Source organism: Acartia tonsa, chromosome 13 (assembly GCF_053477335.1).
Source record: "Acartia tonsa isolate MP-2025a chromosome 13, ASM5347733v1, whole genome shotgun sequence".
Classification (NCBI taxonomy): domain Eukaryota; kingdom Metazoa; phylum Arthropoda; class Copepoda; order Calanoida; family Acartiidae; genus Acartia; species Acartia tonsa.
In genome coordinates, this window is record NC_137272.1 from 20,223,176 (window position 1) to 20,241,136 (window position 17,961).

At 31.4% G+C, this 17,961-nt stretch overlaps 1 protein-coding gene across 1 annotated transcript in view; it reads right to left on the reverse strand.

Moving 5' to 3' along the window:
• Positions 1–609: 609 nt before the first annotated feature.
• LOC145335196 (brefeldin A-inhibited guanine nucleotide-exchange protein 3-like) overlaps positions 610–17,961 on the reverse strand; it is a 43,481-nt gene continuing 26,129 nt past the window's right edge. The window contains exons 25-50 of the mRNA XM_080180928.1: positions 17,558–17,686; positions 16,846–16,934; positions 16,486–16,529; positions 16,125–16,243; positions 15,874–15,917; positions 15,498–15,541; positions 14,547–14,625; positions 14,054–14,108; positions 13,505–13,602; positions 12,761–12,835; positions 12,073–12,138; positions 11,750–11,829; positions 11,370–11,475; positions 11,094–11,214; positions 10,509–10,571; positions 10,304–10,359; positions 9,912–9,980; positions 9,277–9,369; positions 8,754–8,796; positions 8,405–8,498; positions 7,921–8,014; positions 7,428–7,517; positions 4,978–5,053; positions 2,367–2,446; positions 1,308–1,370; positions 610–757 (exon numbers count right to left, since the gene is read on the reverse strand). Coding sequence (XP_080037054.1) covers positions 610–757; positions 1,308–1,370; positions 2,367–2,446; positions 4,978–5,053; positions 7,428–7,517; positions 7,921–8,014; positions 8,405–8,498; positions 8,754–8,796; positions 9,277–9,369; positions 9,912–9,980; positions 10,304–10,359; positions 10,509–10,571; positions 11,094–11,214; positions 11,370–11,475; positions 11,750–11,829; positions 12,073–12,138; positions 12,761–12,835; positions 13,505–13,602; positions 14,054–14,108; positions 14,547–14,625; positions 15,498–15,541; positions 15,874–15,917; positions 16,125–16,243; positions 16,486–16,529; positions 16,846–16,934; positions 17,558–17,686 — 2,118 coding nt within the window. The remainder of the gene's footprint in view (positions 758–1,307; positions 1,371–2,366; positions 2,447–4,977; positions 5,054–7,427; positions 7,518–7,920; positions 8,015–8,404; positions 8,499–8,753; positions 8,797–9,276; positions 9,370–9,911; positions 9,981–10,303; positions 10,360–10,508; positions 10,572–11,093; positions 11,215–11,369; positions 11,476–11,749; positions 11,830–12,072; positions 12,139–12,760; positions 12,836–13,504; positions 13,603–14,053; positions 14,109–14,546; positions 14,626–15,497; positions 15,542–15,873; positions 15,918–16,124; positions 16,244–16,485; positions 16,530–16,845; positions 16,935–17,557; positions 17,687–17,961) is intronic.

The following is a 17,961-nucleotide window of genomic DNA, read 5'->3' on the forward strand; positions in this document are numbered from 1 at the left end:
GGATCTAAAGGGATAAGACAATGGCCGATAAATATATGTATATCCCCCATCATGATACAAAAAACTAATGGCGATTTATATTAGTGGTTAAAACGTTCAAACACTCCATTTAATAAAATAACCAATAAAAATTCAATAAAGGTCCTCAAAGTTGTTGACCCAACGAATAATAAAACATTGTTATAAAACTTTGGGGATGAGTGTAAAAAACAATCAATGTCCCCTCCCAGAAATTATTCAGGAATCTAAAGGGATAAGACAATGGCCGATAGATTGATGTAGATCCAAATCATTATACACAAAATTACCCCTTTTGAATATTACTTTTGGTGGTTAAAACGTTTAGACACTCGACTTAATGAACCATCCAATAAAAATTCAAAAAAGTCGACAAAGTTGTTGAGCCAACGAATAAGAAAACGACAAAGATACCTTATCTAATTAAGATATACAAACAACCCTTTCTGAACATTAATTTTAAGTGGATGAACTAATAGTTTGTTCCAAATTTTGGATAAATGTCTCCAAAGTTTTTTTAGAAAACAATAAACGTTGGGTACCTGTATAAGTCCAATGTTACCTCCCTCCTTTAATACATCCAATTCAATTTTAGAAATTTTCAGAATATTTATCGTTACCTTCTTTATCAACATCATTACTTAAATTTGTCGATTCCTCTTTTTCTTTTGACTGAATATACTTTTCCATGCTGGCTATTACATCGTTAGATGTTACACTTGATCTTCGTAGCTTTTTCCTAGATATATAAATAGATAGATTGAGATATAGGAGAACAAATGTGTAGGTATATATATATATAAAGGCAAATATATACTTTTCATTCTGGGTATTTGAATTCTTTTACCCAATAATCCTTTTGAGTAAAAGTTTAAAGTGAGGGGAGAACAATCCAATAAGTTTCCATTACTGATTGATTCAATTGATATTCAGACAATAGATTAAACATACAAGGATGACAACATCCATAAAAGGGAAGCTCTGAAACTTTAGGGCAAACGAACATTCAACACTTGTAGAGTGTCAGAACCTAATAAGCATAATACTAATGAACAAGTCTTAACAAAATTGTAAGTGAATTTGTTGCAAAACTTCTTAAATACAGAATACTGTTTAAGGACATACTTACATTTTTAGGACTTGATTATGAATATGTTTCGCTTATAACATTGTACCTTGTAGTAATAGGAATCAGTATGACAAAAATCAGATGAATAATATAATTGTAACATACAAAAATTTGTGACGGACTGACAGATAGATTTATATATGGAAAAATAAATACTTACTCTTTGATTTGCTCGACAAGATCTTGATTACAAGCCCCAACCATTGTTTCATCTGGTAAGAAACTAAAAAATAACAAGAATGTGTGTAAGTATAATTATACACAGAGAGAGGGGACAATGGGCTGTTTATTACACTAATCCCCAAAGTTTTATAATAACATTTTCTTATTCGCTGGCTTAACAACTTCAGGGACTTTTAATGGATTTTGACTGCTTGGGTTATTAAGTTGAGTGTTCAAACGTTTGAACACCACATATTGCAATCTACAGAAGGGTTAATTTTGTTTTTTAACATTAAGGATGCACATCAATTTATCGGCCATTGTCTTATTAGATCCCTGATAATTATATGTCGATAAATAGCACAGCAATAACAACATAAAAAAAAAATTCGGATCATGGAAAGAAAACGAAGTTTCCGGTTTCGTCGTTTTTTTCACAGTAGCCTTTCTCCTACTTCTAGCCCCTGCGGGTGGCTCTAGCCCCGCAGGGCATATTTTCTAACTCTGCGGGGCAAAAATTAACATTTACTTTACCTAACCTAACCTAAAATAACCTAAATAGCTACTGTGAAAATACGATGAAACCGGCAACTTTGTTTTCTTTCCATGATAGATATTGCACTATAGATTATTTGAAATCAATTGAAAATAAAGAAAAATGTGATATTTGAGTCGAGAGTGGTATTATTTAATTACAATTCTAACATAATTAAAATGATAAAGATATGTAAGAATGCATTAATAGTTATTTCTTTCATCGTAGTATAAACGGCTTTCCGCGGATATAGAAAGTAAAATTATGAGATTAAAACTAGTTTTTTTAGCCCCGAGGTGCCGACCGAAGGCACCGGCTAAAAAAAACTGGTTTTAATCTTATGATTGTACATTTCTATATTCGTAGAAAGCTGGATATAATACGATGCTAGACATAGTTTTTTCGTATGGATGAGAACCGGTTCCTATCCACCGGATTCGAATGAATGCGAGAAAAAGAAATGATCTCATTTTCCCAGGCTGTAAACAAAATTTGGCTATTAACGAAAGATTTTGTACTCACTTTGAAATGGAAGAGAATTCTGACCATCTGGAAACTATTTCTACCAATAGCTCTTTCAGATGGTTCTTCATAACTTCAACCTTAATAGATAGATAATAAATAGATGGATAGGTAGATAGATACATGGATATACAGATGAATAGATAGATGGATAAAAAAAAGAAAGAAATTCTGACCATCTTGAGACTATTTCTACCAATAGCTCTTTTAGATGATTCTTCATAACTTCAACCTTAATAGATAGACAGATGAATGGATAGATAAATTAATAGATGGATAGATAGATGGATATATAAATGGATAGATAGATGGGTATATAAATGGATAGATAGATGGGTATATAAATGGATAAATAGATGGATATATATTGATATATGGAAATGTGGATAGATATAGATGGATTGCTGGATGGATACATAGATGGATATATAAATAGATAGATAGAGGGATATAAAGATTGATAGATGGAAATGTGGATAGAAAGATAGATACATGTATAGACTGATAGATTGATGGATAGATTGATGGATAGATGGATGGATCGATGGAAAGATAAATATGTGGATGGAAAGATGAATAGGTGGATGAAAAGATGGATAAATTGATGGATGGATATATGGGTGGATATATGGATGGCTATATAGATAGATGAATAGATGATAAGATAGATAGATAGTTAGATAGATATATTCATAAAAAGGACGCGCACCAACTAAAAATATAAAAGATAGATAAATAGATATTATTAATCTATAAATCTGAAGCATTAAAAAATTTTAATATTAATATATTATTTTTTTTTCTTTTGATATAAACAAGGATGACAACATCCATAAAAGCGAAGCACTGAAACGGTAGGACAAACGGACATTAACACTTGTATAGTATCTGAACTGAAAAATCGGAACATAAATGTATAAATGTCGAATCAAAATTGTAGGTAAATTTGTTGAAAAACTGCTTAAAAACAGGATAATGTTTATGGACATACTTACATTTTTGGACTTGATTATAGAGTTGCTTCGCTTATAATGTTGTTCTTTGTTGTCCCAGGAATCAATATACCAAAAATCAGAAGAATCGGATAATTTTAACATACAAAAATTTGTTGTCAAAAAAGTTAAAAATCAACATGTTTAAAATGGACGTACGGACATTCTGGTAATGATTATAGAGTTGCTACGCTTTCTGAATCGTACCCAACTACTACAGGAATCATCATGCAAAGTTTGAAATCGATAGGACAATTCTAACATGCCTAAATTAACGAATAAAAGCTATCTATCTCGGACGGACGTACGGACGGACGGACGTACGGACGGACGGACGGACGGACGGACGGACGTACGGACCGACCCTAATTATAGAAAAGCTTCGCTTTTAAAAAGTATACTACCTATTGAAAAAGTTTTTTTTTCGAAGAAAAGCGTTCTTTGTGTAAAAAGACGTAAATTATAATTTAATATTTGAAGTAATTAACGAAAAACACGTGAATTTTATAACTTAAATTAAAAGAAAATCATGTATTATGTCCATAAGTAGCGCAGCTATAATGTTATTAGAGCATTATAGGTGATGATTAGTGGTTCTGTTTGTAATCTAAAATACTAAAAGTATATTCAGTATATGGATTTTATTTTGTTATACTATCTACCTTATTTCATTAAACCGATTGTATATTCTATTTAAGGTAAGCTTCACATAAAATATGTTATGGATTTAGGTTGTTTTTCTATACTTTCACTTCAAAAGGGACAATCTTTTTTTAAAATTAATATCTTGGGATGGTTTTAGACTATTTGTATTTTTAACTCATTTAAGCTAACGTAAGGGATTTTATAACTATTATAATTTACAGTTCAGTGTAAAATTCGTCCCTAAAAAATGTAGAAATAACTGTTTTGCCTGCAACTTTTAGGTCAGTAGAAATGTGTAAAAATACTTATACATTGGTTCTCTCTTTATAATTTGTATTATTAAATCACATATGGGAGTAGGCTAGTAGCATAAGAGAATATTAATCTTGTGGCAAAATAGTTTATTTCTCTTAAACTTTATTTGATATGAATAACGTTTTTAGTAGAGAAGCAACTCTATAATTCGAAATGTCCATCTGTCCATCAAAAACGGATTTTGGGAGACGTGATTTTCTCTAAGATAGACGGCTGAAATTTTCATTGTACTTAGCTTGATGGTTAGATTTTCAAGTTTTCGTGATTTTCTCGACTACTATTCAAGATAGACGGCTGAATTTTTCACATTCTACAGAGTTCCACCGAGTTTCATTAAGATTTTCTCCATAGTTATTTACATTAAGTTTACCTTCGCTACTTATGGATGTTGTAGTTCTTGTTTATTTTTTTTGTTACAAAAAGTATAAAAAAAATATTTTCTTTTGTTACCCAAACAATACAAAAATGTATTTAATTTTTTTCTAAAAATAATATAGACTCGAAGCTACTCTATACGTCAAGAAAAAATATTTGCTCATTTGAAATAAAGCTAGAATTCTGGCATATGTATTGTATGTTCAAAGGTGACGTGGAGATGACTTGTACCCGAAGCGGCACAAAGCCCCCAGCCATCATCATATTTTCCTCTTAATATTTACCTTTTGTTTTGACTCTTTACTTGTTAATTTTTCTTCTTTCTTTGTTATCTTACTGTACATCAATGATAAATACAACCTAAACAATATATATTTTAGTTTCGCAGATTTTCTGTAATTTTAACTGTAATCCTTATATAAAAGTGACAAGATGTCTTTCTGTGTGTTTGTATGTACTAAAGAATCTTGCTAACCACTATTATGGTTCTCCCTTAAAGTTTATCTTCTAATAGGTCCTAGGATAGTATATAGCTATTTTAGGGGAGTTTACCATCACCCTCTCAAAAGAAATCGCCCTAGAAATAATTACCTCCATCAAATAGTTTTCTTTTTAAACTAAAATTGAAAGTAAATGGGATTGACTCACCCCCTTCAACTCCAGGCCTTTTGGGCTCTAGGGGCGTACCCGTTATTTTTTTTTTTTTATAAAATCACAGGTTAGTGCAGAGATATAAAAGGGATAAATAAGACGGAACTATATAATATACGATTTAATCAGGGATGTAAAGAGATAAGACAATGGACGATAAATTGATAAACATCCCCAATGATCATACGCAAAATTCCCTCCTCTGTAAGTTACAATTATTGGCTGAAACGTTAGGACACTCAAATTAATGAGTCAACCAGTCAAAGATCTTTAAAATTCTCCAAAGTTGTAAGGCCAACGAATAAGGAATCTTTATTAAAAACCATGGGGACCAGTGGAATAAACAGCCCATTGTATCCTTATATTTAATTATGCTATTCTTTCTTACATAAATTCTTTTTTAAATAAAATTCACGCGACAAAAACTATAAAAAATATTGAATGAATATTCAAAAACAATATTATTTATCGATTGTTGTTATTTTAAGAAATTTATTTATGATGTCAATTGAACTATTTTTATAAATATGCTGGGAGGGAGTAAACCATGTCAATTAAAATTATCTACATATATTTCTCTTTTTCTTCTCCCCCCCCCCCACCTCCCTAATATAAAACCGCAAAAGGTAGAATCCTTCTATCTTCTATTGTCCTATCCCTTTATCCATGCATACAGACGAACAAAAAATGTCACAAATGGACGTACAGATAATTGTTAGATATAGTGTGTGGAATAGCAGCACATGGTAGCTGCGCTACTTTGTTTAACAAGTATAGTCTGTACGTCACTACTCACCTAGTAGACACAGCAGAGTGTAGTTGTGTGTATAGATTAGCAGCAGAGGGTAGCTGCGCTACTTTGCTCAACAAGTATATTCTGTACGTCACTACTTACCTAGTAAACACAGCTGAGTGTAGTTGTGTGTATAGATTAGCAGCAGAGGATAGCTGCGCTACTTTGCTTAACAAGTATAGTCCGTACGTCACTACTCACCTAGTGGATACAGCTGAGTGTAGTTGTGTGTATAGATTAGCAGCAGAAGGTAGCTGCGCTACTTTGCTTAACAAGTATAGTCCGTACGTCACTACTCACCTAGTGGATACAGCTGAGTGTAGTTGTGTTTATAGATTAGCAGCAGAAGGTAGCTGCGCTACTTTGCTTAACAAGTATAGTCCGTACGTCAATACTTACCTATTAGACACAGCAGAGTGTAGTTGTTTGTATAGATTAGCAGCAGAGGGTAGCTGCGCTACTTTGTTTAACAAGTATAGTCTGTACGTCAATACTCACCTAGTGGTCACAGCTGAGTGTAGTTGTGTGTATAGATTAGCAGCAGTGGGTAGCTGCGCTACTTTGCTTAACAAGTATAGTCTGTACGTCACTACTCACCTAGTGGACACAGCAGAGTGTAGTTGTGTGTATAAATAAGCAGCAGAGGGTAGCTAAGCTACTTTGCTCAACAAGTATAGTATGTACGTCACTACCCACCTAGTAGATACAGCTGAGTGTAGTTGTGTGTATAAATAAGCAGCAGAGGGTAGCTGCGCTACTTTGCTCAACAAGTATAGTCTGTACGTCACTACTTACCTAGTAAACACAGCAGAGTGTAGTTGTGTGTATAGATTAGCAGCAGAAGGTAGCTGCGCTACTTTGCTTAACAAGTATAGTCTGTACGTCACTACTCACCTTGTGGACACAGCAGAGTGTAGTTGTGTGTATAGATTAGCAGCAGAAGGTAGCTGCGCTACTTTGCTTAACAAGTATAGTCTGTACGTCACTACTCACCTTGTGGACACAGCTGAGTGTAGTTGTGTGTATAGATTAGCTGCAGACGGAAGCTGCGCTACTTTGCTCAACAAGTAAAGTCTGTACGTCACTACTTACCTATTAGACACAGCAGAGTGTAGTTGTGTGTATAGATTAGCTGCAGACGGAAGCTGCGCTACTTTGCTCAACAAGTAAAGTCTGTACGTCACTACTTACCTATTAGACACAGCAGAGTGTAGTTGTGTGTATAGATTAGCTGCAGACGGAAGCTGTGCTACTTTGCTTAACAAGTAAAGTCTGTACGTCACTACTCACCTAGTGGACACAGCAGAGTGTAGTTGTGTGTATAGATTAGCAGCAGAGGGTAACTGCGCTACTTTGCTTAACAAGTATTTCAAACCCGGCCTAAAAGTAAAAGTTATCAAAGTCAAGGCTTATCTAATTAAATTTTTTTGAAACACTTTATAGTGCCTAACAAAAAATGACGCCATAAAATACAAATGACCAATGATAGGCCAGTATATATTTGAATTTACCAATGGTAAAATGTATACTGGACTTTCATTGGACATTTGTATTGTAAGACTTCAGGCACTATAGCCTGCATCTTTATTTTGATCTTGTATGGCAATTCCTATAAAATTGAGCACAATAATCATGAACATAAAGTTCGAAGATTAATTTTTCAGAGGTGTTGATAGTTTTTGTTATTTAGGTATACGATAGAATTGTCCCATTAGATTGATATTGAAAATGACGAATCCTAGGACGATAAGGAAAAAAGCTGGGACATAGTAAAGGAACTTGCCTGGAATCAAACTCATGAGCAGCATCGCTGGATTGTTTGAGAACATGTAGGATGGTTCGCACTGACTGACTACTCATATTGTCGATATACGTTTCTATAAAAGATGTATTTATTATGAATATATATCTTTAATAATTGTCTATGTGTCCATCTTTCAATCAACCAATAGACATACGTTTCTATTATTAATACATTTATTTTGAATATTTTTCTTTCTGTTTGCTTATGTGTCCTATCTATCTATCTATCTATCTATCTATCTATCTATCTATCTATCTATCTATCTATCTATCTATCTATCTATCTATCTATCTATCTATCTATCTATCTATCTATATATATATCTATCTATCTATCTATCTATATATCTATCTATCTATCTATCTATCTATCTATCTATCTATCTATCTATCTATCTATCTATCTATCTATCTATCTATCTATCTATCTATCTATCTATCTATCTATATATCTATCTACCTACCTGCTATAGTGAAGAATATTCTAGAAATACAAGCATGAGCTGTAAGCCCAGTTATAAGATTCCTCACTCCAACTCTCACTATCTTACTTTCATCCTATTATAATGAAGGTTATAATTTTTAACAGATCTATAAACAAAGATAAAGAAAAAGATATACAACCCTTTCTTTCTCACACCACCATTTCAATGAATATTTATAAAGAATTAAAAGCACAATCTTGATAATATTTAAAGAATTTTAAACCTAAACTTTTATATTGTGTGAGGAACAAAAAACATGACCATTTGACTGATTTACCTTCATTGGAAAACTATAGTGAAGCTTCGCTACTAATAACATGTATTTTACCTTTGAGGCGTCTTCCGAAGGATTCAGGATAAATAGATATGACCTGAAATAATTAATAAGAATAAAGAAATCTTGAAAAACTTTCAAATTTAGAGATCTTAAGGGATAAGACAATAAACAATGAATTAAATATATTCTCATTGATAATAAACAAAATTACCCTTCCTATAGATTTAAAGTATTGGCTGAATATTTAGGAAATTACTTTGGAACTAAGCAATCAAGCTTTAATAGTAGAAGTACCCAAAGTTTATAAGCCAACGAATATCATTACGTTGTTATAAAATTCTGAGGTTAATGCTTATGTGATGACATGTGTCATTTGTAAAATGCAAAGTTTCAAGTGTTGATAAATTCAAATTGTCAAAATATCTTATTTAGTATACCTCTTTTTATCTATTTTTATTATTTATATTTCTTTTTAAAAAGTGTAAAACATTAACCATTTGGTTTCTTTAAATTATTTTTTTTTTAAAACAAACGTCTAATAGTCTGTCTGTTGGTTGGTAAGTAAAGATCCTACCTGTCTTCCTCCTCTGGGTTTCCCTGTTTCCTTTCAGGCTCCTCCCCACGTTGATCTTCTACTAGTAACACTTGATGACATAACTGAGTGATCCTAACAAATAATACACATAGAATATATACTATTAGCGGTTACGCCCCTAGAGGCCTCTAAAAAAACAGCAACCATCCTTTTTTACCACCCTCTTTCCCCAGTTTTATTTCAGTTTTTAAAGCAATGAATGGGAAGGGGAGAATGGGCAATTTTTTTCTATGGCCGATGTTTCTTAGAAAGGGGGGTACCCAACCCAAAATAGTTATAACCTTCCCAGGTCCTATGAGAACCTATAATGTAAAGCAGAACCATATCGGTTCAGTGGTTAATGAGATCTATAATTCGGTAAAGATACACGCATGCAACCAATGTCCAATCAATCAACAAAACATGTAACACCAAATTTTTAAAATAAAAACAAACTTTTTCTTACAAACTTTCGATAGAATTTTTCTTTTCAAAAAGGTAGGTGTGATTTGATCAAAGTAATTTTCCAGTATGGCTTCGAAACCAACCGATATCAAACGGATTAGAACCGGTTCTAAGCTATCTATAATACGATGCGATAAACAACTATATCAAACATTTCTTCTAAAATAAACCTGTTAAATTCTCTGATTGTAGAATCACGCCTTGCAGCTATTTTTACTGATCCAATATCTCCATAAAATCTACAAGTAAATCAAAACCATGATCATTTTTAGAATGACAACTGCTCTATTTCAACATATTTATTAACAAATTTTTTAGAAAAAGAAGTTAACTTACAAGAACAATTATTTTTAGCATAAGTTACTGGAATATCATACACCTGATAACAGTCTACTCAACACATTCAAATACTGCATATATCGCATGAGTAATGATTCATAAGTCTAGATATTTTGAAAGCATTATAGCAAAAATAATTTTAAATTATTTCTATCAAGACAGGTAAATTTAGGTTCTGATTTTGTACAGTTTGTATATACTGTATTTTTTCAGACTACTGTACCTGTGTGAGCCACGTTGGAAACATGTCATAAGTTGATGTAGCGGGAATAGGGTCATCTAAATATAGAAATAGATTTAATATCCTATATAGCTAATTAAGCAAAATAATTCGTAATGCTTAAAATTCCTTCGCTAATCATAGAAAGACATCCTGTCACTTTTATATGAGGATTACAATTATTAATAATAAAAACTATTTAAACTACCTGAGAAGCCCGAGCTAATCCAAGTATTATTCTATCCCACTCTTCTGACTTCAATTCAGAGCCCTAAAAGTAAATGAACTTAAAGGACAAGACAATGGATGATACATTGATATACAACTCCAAGTAAAATTGTTGGTTAGGACACTAGTCTCCGAGGAAACAAAAGGCCATTCCTAATTAAACTTCAAGAGTACACTTCAAAATTGAACTTTACCTGAGCTGCAATAAGATGTGTAAAACAAGCAGCACTAAAAGTTGTGACAGTCTCCAAAGAAACAAAAAGACACTCCCATTTTTAATTGAAACTTCAAAAGTACACTCCGACATTTAACTTTACCTGGGCTGTAATAAGATGTGTAAAAAAAGCAACACTGAAGTTGCAACAGTCTCTGAAGAAACAAAAGGACATTCCTATTTGAATTGAATTGAATTGAAACTTTAAGAGTACACTCTGACATTTCACTTTACCTGAGCTGTAATAAGATGTGTAAAACAAGCAGCGCTAAAAGTTTCAACAATCTCCAAATAAATCAAAGGACAGTCCTATTTTTAGTTAAAAATTCAAGAGGAAACTGTTGACTTTACCTGAGCTGTAATAAGATGTGTAAAACAAGCAGCACTGAAAGTTGCAACAGTCTCGGAGGTTACAAGAGTACACTCTGATAGCACAATGATTAACTGGCTCAGCAATAGGTTTACTCCATTTCTGAACAAAATAGTTTTGATTATATAATTTAGTAATTTTAGCTAATACAAAAAATACAAAGATATCTTACTACTTTTTGCATGGATAAACCTCAAAGTCTGACTGAAAATCATTACAGCAACTAATAAAAATCATATGCAAAACTAAATTCTTACTTGACACTGTTTCTCTGTTCATTTCTGGCAATCTGTAGCCACTCTATAACTACATCTGTAGTTAGACCCAGGGTTTGTTTCACTCCAATACTGGATTTCTGCCATCCTTTACAGATAGAAAAATATATAGTTGGATATATTTATAGATGGTTAGATAATTTAACTGGATAGATAGGTAATAGATAAAGAGAACGATAGACAGATTTAATAAATTTTGAAGGAAATATCAATAGGCAGATAATCAAGAAACACTGACTGTTGACAATAAGAAAAAAAGAAAGATTGATAGATATAATGAACAGATAATTTCAATATTTATTAGAAAAACTGAAGATGGGCAATGATGGTAAATATGTAGATAGATACATACTGTTACTCACCTAAGAAATTAGTTTGACAATTTCTAACCCAGTTTTGAATGGAAGGTAGTAGTAGATGGTTCAAACAGAATAATCCAAAACTAAAGCAAATAGTAGTAGAGCAGCGGCATTAAAAAGATTATTGCTTGTCATTAAGAACAGCAGATGTCATAGCAAAACTTCAAAACAAACAACTGTTTTATTTATGGAATTCCTGCATCCTTGAAAGTCCCAATGAAGTTATTGTACAATTTTGATTATTGCAATGAAAAACAGCTGGCTACCAACTAATTTAATGAAAAAATAACCTTAATATAAAGTAGCTGCGCTACAAAAAGCTTTACCTCCTATACTCTGGACCTTGCATAGATTGTAGGATAGTAAATAAAGTATTGATTGTTTCAACCTCACTAAAAAGAGAAACACTAATCAATCCATCAATCAGTATATCAATCAATATACCTATATTCTATCTATACATCAATTCATCAATATATTAATCAATTAAGGAATAAAAAATCAGATCAATCAATTCATGAATTACCATAACAATTTATTAATTCATTCATCATTCAGTCTATCAATCAATTCATCAATCCATCAATAAATCTTTCATTCAGCCTACCAATCAGTCTATCAATCAATTTTTCAATCAATCAATCTATCTATATATCAATCCATCAATATATCAATCAACTAAGGAATCAATAAATCTATCAATAAATCTATTTATCAATCAATATATTACAATCTATCTATTTATCTTTCAGTCATTCAATCAATGACAATCTATCAATAAATTTTTTAGTATATCAATCAACTAATGTATCAATCAATATATCATTAAATCTATCAATCAATATATCAATAAATCTATCAATAAATCTATCACTGATTCTATCAATCAATCTACTGATAAACCCATCGATTAATCTAACAATCAGTCTATCAATAAATATATCTCTCTATTTTATGTAAATCTTTCTATTTTTCTATCTTCCCATTTATCTTTTAATATCTATTGAAGTATACCTGGCAACAGGACAAGAAGATACAGCAGATACCAGACCATCCAGCATTATGAACCAAACTTTCAATAATCCACTTCTAGAATATTAAATAAAAAAAATAAAAAAAATTGCATAATGATATCTAAAATTTGATTTTGATAAAGACAATTATGTCCATAGCTGAATAAAGAGGGTATCTTCGAAGCTTATGTGTGTATGTGATTATGTACTGTAATAATTATACATATTACCATAAGTCATAGATTATTTATCAGCAAGCCTGAAATACACTTGTGACAAAGCCAAATCTGTACCACATTTACAACACTTTTAATTCCTGTGACGTCATAAAATGAGGAAGATGAAAACAGAAGTGGGAAAGAAAACCCCTTAAAAAGAGATGGAGAATATGACGCCACAGGAATCAAAAATGTTGCAAAAGTGGTAAAGATTGGGCTTTGTAACACTTGTTAGTTATCATCTACTGAATCCTTACATAAATTGATGTCCTTGTGTGTGTGTCTATCTGGCTGTACTGGATGATCTCGCTAATTCTTTATAATGTAACTTTTCATAGGCCAAGGAAAAGTTTATAACTATTTTGGGGGAGGGTACTAACACCCTCCAACGATAAATCGTCTCTTGAAAAAAATGACCCCCACCAAAAAAATATTTTTCTTACTTAAAAAAACCCTAAAATTGAAAATGGGCAGAGTCGACTTCCCCACTCACCTCTAGGGCTAGTTATGTATGTGTAAAAAATTACCCCTGAAGTATGGAATCATTCTGGGTGTCAAGGTTCCAGGTGGAAAATGAAAGTGGAAACTCCAGCAGTGTATCAGTCTCAGGGTCAAAGCTTACAACCTTAAAAATGGAAATTAAATAGATAGATAGATGGAAAGATAATTAGAAAATAACAAAAGAAACTATAGTAGTGTATCAGCTAACAACCTTCAAGAGAGAGTGAGATAGATTAATGGACAATGAAATATATAGATGGATACATAATTAGAAAATTACAAAAGAAGGTTTAATAGGATATAGCTTAAATATTATAATAATAGATTGATTGAAGCTGAATAGATAGATATAAGTTAGATTGGTAAATAGATAAATCTTTCATTGACATATTGTATATGGTGCATTGTTTGACAAGTGGACCACCTTTCTGCACTACCTCTCTGATTTCGATAATGTATACTCTATATTTTGGTCTGCTGGGTGGTTCTAGGATCCTAGAGAGCAGAAAAAAAGTTTCAGAGTCCCTGGATGTCTATATATCTTTGCAAATAATGCACCATATATAAGTTTCTACCTCCATATCAGGAATTTCTGTTTGAACAGTTACAGGCTGAGATCCAGTTTTGATTCTGAAATTAATAATTATTTACGACAAATAGATATAATTACAAATATATTATGTCTGAATTAATAAAAAATGGATTAGATACTTCGTTAACAGTGTCAATAGCTAACTTTACTATTGAGATCGGTGATAATACGATAAATAGTCCATTATGTCACAGACAACCATTCCGTTGATAGCACGACTTTTTTTTGTAAATACATTGCAATTGTAATAAATTTATATAAATAGGCACATAGAAAGATAGATAAAACTAGTAACAATTTAGATAGATAGTTAGATAGATAATAGAAAGATAGATAACAAATTAGATAATAGGTTAACTCACAAACAAAATATGAATTTTACAAATTATTTCGTGCATTTTTACACTCTTCAGATGTCAATGTAAAACTAAAGTTTAAAATAAATTTACAAATTAGATAGATAGATAAAAACTTACTTCTCAGCCCCCCAGAAAATTGGACAAACAGGCATCAGGTACATTTTCGCCAGAATTGAATGACACCGTATCACATATCCTGGAAATTAATAGATATTTTTTTAAATCGTATTATAAACAGGTTTCTGCGGGTATAGAAATGTACAATTACAAGATTTAAAAAACTGGTTTTAATCTTATGATAGTATACTTTTATATTCGTAGAAAACTTGATGCTAATACGATGCTATACATAATTTTTCGATATGGCTGGGAACCGGTTCTACGTACGTCCATTAAAGATCCTGTAGGTTAAGGCCGAAGCTGCTAGTAAATATATGTAATTATCCATACAGTATATCAGAGAACAGCTTTAATTTAAAGCAGTTGATACAACAACATATAATCATATTCATACCAGGGAGGTAGGGGACATCAGGCTATTTCTTTTACTAGTCCCCAAAGTTTTATAATAACGTTTTCCTATTCGTTGGCTCAAAAACTTTGGGGACTTTTACTGAATTTTTATTGGGTATTTTATTAAGTTGAGTGTCCAAACGTTTCAACCACTAATTGTAATCTACAGAAAGGGCAATTTTGTGTCTTCATTGGTGTTTTACATCAATTTATCGGCCTTTGTCTTATCCCTTTATATCCCTGTATTCATACCCAGTTATAAAAGGCATTGAAGAAAGTAGAAGATGCCATTGGAGAATATATACAATTTGGTCCTCTCATTTGTTGACTTAATAACCTTGGGATGTTTCTATTGAATCTTGATTGAGTGGTGCAAAATAACAGTATAAAAACTTATCAACCACTGATTTTAAAGCACATTTGATTTATTTCAGTTATAGTATCAAAAAATTATTTTTTTCTATAATTCTATTCTATAATAAGAAAATCTCCGTATATTATTATAGAGCTACGCTTTTACAGATTTTGACATCCTTGTTTCAATTAAAACCTTACCTAAAGCAGACTCACTTATCCCAGAAGTTGAATGAAACATCTCTCTGAAAAAAAAACATTACTCCTTACTCTTAATCTTTTAAAACCAATATCTAAAATGGTGCAAAAATTATCAACTCAATTTTTTTTTGAAGTGAAAACCCACATTTTTGGTGTTAAAGCGCAATAATTTTTTTGAGAGTTTTATATGTAAAAGGGGGTAATTGTTGGTTAATGGGTTTATGGATATCCGGATGTAGGGGTTGAGATAAAATCAACCTAGAAATATTTTACCCCTACCCCATTGGAACTCGATGTATACACTTTATTGTTACCAATTTATTATACAATAATAAATAATATGATAATTATAGGCTTCTAACTTAAAATTATTCACCTGAAATCAACCAATTCTTCGATTTCTTTTTGTTCCATACTTCCCTGAAAAAAATCAGATAGAGAAAAAAAAATGGATATAAATAGGAAGCAAGAGAAGTAAATAGATACAAACATAAATGAATATATAGATGATCATAACACACCTAAAAGCTTGGGATGATAAATCCGTTTTAATTTATCTATGTTTATAAATTGATATCACAGTGTCTAAAAATTATATAAAGATAGCTAGATAAATAGATAGTTTACCTTAATATATTTGATAAGGCACATAATGCTGTTTAGAGCGGCATGTGCAAAAACTACTGGATGGTCGATGGATAGAAAAGCCTCAAAAATGTCCATAATACCGGCTATGTGGAAATCGTCTAAAAAATGAAATAAGGAGTAATGTAAAATTAACAAAACTTTTTGAAATGTTTAAGAACTTCAACGTCAAAGAACAAAATTTTCTATTACAAACACACTAACAAACATACAAAGAGACAAACATACTGAGAGAGGCTATATAGAACAAGCCTGCGTGCTAAACTAAGCCTTCTGGTTCAGTTAATAGTCAAATATTGCTGGAATCGATTATTTACACCAAAATTATCAATATAATTTAAACCTGTCTTTGTCAACGATTGTTCAGGATTCCAGAATTTGAACGACCTAAAATAAAGATACACAATTGTAATTATATTTAAGAATCAAGCCAATAAATCTATGAATTATTAAGTTTCAAAAGATTTCTTTTGCTATTTAATAAATGTTTTTGATTTTTTACTAGAAATTGTTTGATGATGGTACTTTTTATCCCACTAAATGGATAACATTTAGATTTTCTAACGTGATATCTAAATAACTTTATGAAAATGTTTTACTTTTAACCATTGCCAAACACTCTTTGATACTATATATCAATTTTACTTAATGTCTACCTTCTATCTATCTATCTAACTACCAAATTCTCCATGTATAATTTTACCTCAGAGCTTGGAATAGTGGTTTCCATCCAGACCGTATTTCTCCAGGATTCCCCTCGACAAAATGATGAATGCTGGCAAGAATTTGGTCCTGAAAATAGATAATAAAAGATTGACTGTCTGTCTGTCAATTTGTCTGTCTTGTCTATTCATTTTTCTGTCTGTATGTCTGTCTGTCTGTCTGTCTATATATCTATCTATCTATTTATCTATTTATCTATTTATCTATCTAACTATCTATCTATCTATCTATCTATCTATCTATCTATCTATCTATTTATCTATCTATCTATCTATCTATCTATCTTCTATCTATCTATCTATCTATCTATCTATCTATCTATCTATCTATCTATCTATCTATCTATCTATCTATCTATCTATCTATCTATCTATCTATCTATCTATCTATCTATCTATCTATCTATCTATCTATCTATCTATCTATCTATCTATCTATCTATCTATCTATCTATCTATCTATCTATCTATCTATCTATCTATCTATCTATCTATCTATCTATCTATCTATCTATCTATCTATCTATCTATCTATCTATCTATCTATCTATCTATCTATCTATCTATCTATCTATCTATCTATCTATCTATCTATCTATCTATCTATCTATCTATCTATCTATCTATCTATCTATCTATCTATCTAACTATCTATCTATCTATCTATCTATCTATCTATCTATCTATCTGTACCTGTGTATCCTGATTACAAAGTTCCAGCATGATAAGAATCTGGTATGGCTTGAACAAAGATTCGTTGAAATGGAAATATGATATTTCTGAATAATGCTGTAGCAGGCAACTTATACTCGTATGGATACTCTAAAAAAATGACGTATGAGGGGATGTACAGACAGACTGGAATACGAGTATAGAGTAGCTCCGATACAATTTAATAATCAATAATCTAACAAAGTATTTCTAAAAAAATACACATTTATTAAACAATTAAAACTGGTTAGAAATAGGCAGATTAATGGGATTATTATTATAGGATGTATTTAATATGATATCAATTAAAGGCTTGGACGTCCTGTTTCTTAGTTAGGTAAGAAACGACGTACTTGAACACGTGGGAAATATAGATACCGCCAGCC